The sequence below is a fragment of the Cucumis melo genome, chromosome 6, assembly GCF_025177605.1.
Source record: "Cucumis melo cultivar AY chromosome 6, USDA_Cmelo_AY_1.0, whole genome shotgun sequence".
NCBI lineage: Eukaryota > Viridiplantae > Streptophyta > Magnoliopsida > Cucurbitales > Cucurbitaceae > Cucumis > Cucumis melo.
The window spans coordinates 9,187,200-9,192,920 of record NC_066862.1 but is presented as its reverse complement, the minus strand read 5'-3'; the positions used below and the strand labels follow the sequence as shown (position 1 = coordinate 9,192,920).

The 5,721-nt window shown below is 28.6% G+C and overlaps 1 protein-coding gene across 1 annotated transcript; it reads left to right on the top strand.

The window, feature by feature from the left end:
• The first annotated feature begins 1,213 nt into the window (after positions 1-1,213).
• Positions 1,214-5,370, top strand: LOC103496051 (uncharacterized). The gene is made up of 6 exons (XM_008457765.3): positions 1,214-1,847; positions 3,311-3,413; positions 4,031-4,096; positions 4,202-4,357; positions 4,820-4,916; positions 5,025-5,370. The coding sequence occupies exons 1-6, from the start codon at positions 1,367-1,369 to the stop codon at positions 5,151-5,153; spliced, it is 1,032 nt and encodes a 343-aa protein (XP_008455987.1). The 5' UTR covers positions 1,214-1,366; the 3' UTR covers positions 5,154-5,370.
• The last annotated feature ends 351 nt before the right edge of the window (positions 5,371-5,721 follow it).

Here is a 5,721-nt window from a genome sequence, read left to right as displayed (position 1 = left end):
TATGTTGAGCCAAGGAAATATAAAATATTGACATGTTGATAAAAATGGAATACTAAGGATTGTCCATTATTTGTCGAAAATTTTAATACCGTCCAAAACAAAACTGACTTGCTACTCGTGTTTTGAAAAATAACCTAGGTTGTGACCTTTTGGTTTTTGTTTCTTTTGACGTTTGCGATAAAATTAAATTAATATGGTTAAGGACACAACCAGATACTACAAAAACACATCGATAAACTTAAATAAACTATCAAAAATCATTATAAACCAAGTCATTTGAAGTCTTCCTAATTAGAACAACATGTCAAAACATTTGGTATAAATTTGTTCTATAAACTTTTTAGGCAAAAAACTCAATGAATAAACAAATTTATTAAAGAATTATCAAATATTGATTAATAAATATTAATAAATAACAAGTAAGCATCAAACCTTGTTTTTTTTTTTTTTAATTTAGAAATAGAATATAGAAAACAGAAACATGTGAAAAAGCATAATGTATTTAATATATTTGTCACAAAATTCATAGACAAACCTTTGAAATAAGTTGGCTGTCATGGATTATTGATTCCAATCTCCAACTGCAATTGCTATCAACATATTCTTTCGTATATGTATATGTATATATATATTTAATTCTCCATTTAAAAGTTTGTCAAATAAGTTGATAACAATTTTAATAGTTCAAAAACAATGAATTAACGAATACTAAAAATAAATAACTTTTATGTGAATCAGCCTCTTAACATTATTCCATCCCTTAGTTTTTACATGTTCGTCGAGGTAATATTTCAATAAAATATTTTAAAATCTTAAAAGACAGAACACATATTTTTTTTAATGTTGAAATTTTAACTTAGTTTACAAAAATATTAATATAATAAATAAAGATGAAATAGACGTTCATAAGACTTAATTATTAAAAAAAAACAATACATACATTGTGGTAGTCCTTTGCTTTTCTATTTTCAATTTTTATAAGTAAGCTTGTAAACTATTCTCCCGAGTTTTTTGTTATCTACATTTTTACCAAAAGAAAAATTCAAAAGCTAATCTAAAATTAGAAAAAAAACAAAAACAAAAAAGAAATTATTGTAAATTGAAAATATTTTTAAAAAATATATAGCAAAATTTTTTATTTTATTGACGTCTATGAGTAAATATTTTTGTATACAAAACCTCTGAGCCTCAGAATGGATTCCACCGTTGCCTATTATTGCAAAGCTGAGTGAACGGTACTCCGTTCATCTTCTTCCCCTACCCTAACCTCCACCCATTTTCCCCTTCTGTTTTCTCAAATGTGGCCTTCTCTAGGTATCCGTTTTCCCCATCTAACCTTATCTCGATCCCTTCCGCCGCCGAAAAAATGGGGAAGGCGGTGGTATATGTTCTTACAGCCACCGCCTTCGCTGTCTTCTTCCTAATTTCTCCCTCCAATTTCCACAGTCGGAACTATCAACAACCAACTCGTCGTCTAGGATTCAAATTCCCAAACCCTACTTTCGATCCTCTTGTTACGGAAATGGAGAGATTAGAAGCAGAGGAACGTGGTGAAAATGCGATTGGAGTGGAAAATCAAAATCATAAGATTACTGATGCTTATAGAAATTACTACGATGACGGGAGATTGAACATTTCGTTGAGGTTACTTGTGTTGTTTCCTTTGCTGGATAATTCGCCTAAAGACGGGGTTATCAGTTACGAGGAGTTGAGTGATTGGATTAATGGACAAGCTATTGAAAGATTGAATTATAGAACGACGAAACAATTGGAGTTCTACGACAAGAATGGAGATAACGCCATTTCATTCCATGAATATCTGCCGCAGTTCACTAAGGAAGATATTGGTACGCGTTTCTTCATTTCTTTGATTATGTCTACTTGCTACGAATGTTCTCAGGAAGTACACGATTTAGATCGAAAGCAAAAATATTTTATTTTTGGTGATTTTTGGGTTTAATTTCTTTCTAGTGTTGTGTTTCATAATGTTACATTTTGAAGGTTTTTGTTTCAATTTAGTTTGTTTTTGAAAATGTTATAATTTTAGAGGTTTGAATTTTGTTTCTATTTATACTTAGGTTTTATAACCCTTTTTAATCTTCATTTTATGTTAATGTCTTATTTATTATTTTAAATAAATTAATTTCAAAGAATTAAAATTAATTAAACATCACCGTTTTTGTGTCTTTATTAGATTTTAAATTTTCGTTTCAAAATTATTAGCAAAGATGGGAGGGAGTATTTGTGAGTTGGATTGAAGTACTTTTTAGGCCCTACCTTATTATTCAGGTCCTATATTTCTTCTACCGAAATAATTTGAATTACAAATTTAACTCAATCCAACCATAGAATTTTTTTATTTAATTTTTTCCAGTTTGCTTAGATCATTTATGTAATTTTTTGTTCTAAAATGTTAATGCATACATTTGTTTTAATTATTTTTACATAGATTAAAAACTCAATTTTAATTTATATAATAGAAAATAAATTGCAAAAAAAAAAAAAACAAATTTTAAGAATAGGAGGAGAATAAATTATCAAAACATTACTGAAATAAAATAAAATTAAAATAAAGATTAGGAATAGAATAGTACCATGCAAATGGAAATTTTTAAAAAATTGACAAAAATAACAAATTATTTATCTTCACGAAAAAAACAGTAGGTTAAATCTTTAGTGCATTTTTGTTTTTTTTTTTTTTTTCTTTCAAGTCAAAAAAGAATATACGTTTGAAAAGTTAGTAATAAATTTGGGTTAGTTTGGTATGATTTAGATGAACCGCTGAACAGTTCAACTTAGTCCAAATGATAACCTAATTTAAATAAAGTTAATTTTTTGAATGCTCCTAATAAAATGTATATATTTTGAAATTTTAGGGATGGAATTGAACCAAAAGTACTAACACTTTTGAAGCCTAAAAACTAAATTGAAATCAAATTCAAAACTTAAAAAGAATAATATTTTTTAGATTTGAGATGCAAAACCTAATAACCAAAAAACTTACCTAATTAAAATATAGAAGTGTAAGCAATCTGTTGAGCAAAAATGTTTGACTGAAAAATTGATAATAGGAACATTGTGAGTGAGGAAAAGTACAGTACATTAGATTGAGTACAAAGGAACAACATTTAGACATGTAAAACCTTTTATCCAACATTGAGACGAATGGGAACTTAGTAATTTTTCCAAAAAAATTGTATATCATTTTCAGAAAAAGCAGAAGGTAACTTTTGTAAGTCAGGCTATTATTTTTGACATTGTGGGAGTGAGTGAAATAAAATACTGAAAATGATATTATTAAATGAAACAGCAAGAAATGAAACGGGATATGGAGAAGCTGGATGGTGGATAAAGCAATTCACAAATGCAGATGTTGACCAGAATGGCTTACTACATTTTGATGAACTGAAAGAGTAATGTCCCATCTTCCTCTCCCATAAATAATAAGGCCTACTTCACTATTTTTAACCTTAATTACTACACACTAATATATATCAACATATAAAGCGAACTGTCACATGGCAGCGTTTAGTTAGGTGTAGTATGGACGCACAATAGATTTATACTCTTCTTTTCAAAATTTTATTACAAAATTATCATTAACATTTCGTAGTGTGTCAAAATTAGAGGAAAATCGAGACCTTGGACACGTGTGGTGATTATCACCTAGAACGGTGTGGTAGTGTTCAAGTTTCATTCTTTATTCTACGTCATCATCATATTCTTTCAAGTTTTAATTTACACTCAAATGTAGCATTGTAATTTTTTAAATGATTTATAATTTTTCTAAGGTTAAAATCCTTTAGTTTGTTTAATTTTAGTCTCTAATTTTCAATAAATCTTAAATTTAGTCTCCGATATTAATTTGTTTGCTTCTAAAAATTTCTTGTGATCTTACACTATTTTTCTATAAGTTCTTAAAAATACTAATGGTTTAATCAATTCAGGTAATGACTAAACTGAATCTAACCGAGACAAAAAGGTTTTCGATTTTTATTTTTAAAGGGTATGAGATACTTGTATCTTGCAGTTTCCTCCACCCAGAAGATAGCAGCAATTACCGAATACAAAACTGGCTGTTGGCACAGAAAATGAAGTAACTTCTTCCCCTATACTTGAATCCATAAACTTCTCTCATCTTCATTGTAATGTAAAAAGAAAACCAAACCATCATCTTCCTGTTTAATTCATTCATATGCAGGCGCATGGACCATGACAGAGATGGAAAGCTCAATTTTGATGAATTCCTTCACCATACATACGATATATACAAGAACTATATCGAATTTGAAACTCAAGGCGACGACATACCGACCGCTGAAGAGAAGTTTGATGAGCTTGATCTTGACGAGGATGAGTATGGCAATGCATTTGTTTGGAGAATTATTTTTCGGGAAATTTTATATATACCAATGTGATAAAAGTTTCTATCAGCTCGTCGAAATGACTTTTTTTTCTAGTTACTATTTTAGTTTTTATACTTTTGACGTTTAATTTTAGTGATACTTTCAATATGTTCATTTTAGTTTACAAACTTTTAACTTTGGTTCTTGTAATTTCAAAATGTTCATTTTGGTTTTTGTACTCTTGAGAGTGACCGTGTTGATCACTTTATTTCATTTTTATATCATTTTCAAGGGACCAAAGTTGTCACATTTTCTAAAGTTCAAGGACCAAAATGAATAAAAAACAAAAAGTATAGGGACCAACGTAATATTTAGACTTGTTTCGGTGTACTTGAAAATATTTATAATGGTTTTGTTGGTTCCCTCTTATTTATGTTGTTAATATATTTCTTATATCAAACATTTTTGTGCAGAGTGCTGTCAGTGGAAGAAATAAGACCGTTGTTCCAGTATCTTCATCCTGGAGAAGTGTCTTATGCTCAACATTACACAAGTCATTTGATTAATGAGGTACTTAATTAGTAGTGGAATTGAAGAGATTAAGTTAAAATAATCAAACTCAAAGATGAGTTAATAATGTGTTAGTTAATGTGTGGTAATTAAAATTGAACAATGCAGGCTGATGACAATAAAGATGGGTACTTAACAATTGATGAAATGCTTAATCATGAGTATGCTTTCTACAGCACAGTATATGAAAATCAGAATGGAGATTATGAAGATGATTATTACCATGATGAACTTTGATTTTTCTTAATTTTTTGCCCCACTTTTTGAAGCTTAGATTTTAGATTTCATTTGCATATAAAGTGTATTGGGTTACAATTTTACTAAACCCTTAACCCACCCCTTTGGATTTTGATTCATTTTCAACTAGTAATTGTTGTAGAGAAAGCTCCTGTCCTCATTTTACTCCTTTTCTTAATTTCATTTATTATAATTCTTTTTTCTAAATTATTTCCTTCTTTCATCCTTTACTTTGTTTTTAATTTTTTTTTTCTTTTTCCTTTCTTTGTTTGCAAATATAGCAAAAAAAAATGCGTGAAAATAATTACAAATATAATGAAACATATAAGATAATTTGTAAAAATACCAAAATTTAAATTCAGCTCATAAGAAAATTCTTCCAAATATGAAATGATTGTATGACTTCTTACCAATGTGTTTCTTCCTCTGGAAAGAATACTTCACTTTCTTCCTCCCATTTCTTCTCGTTTCTTCCTTTTACATATACATACATAACATATATATACTTTCAGAGAGTAGATGAACAACGCAAGAGAAAAGTAATATCAATAAACTCTAATAGAAACCA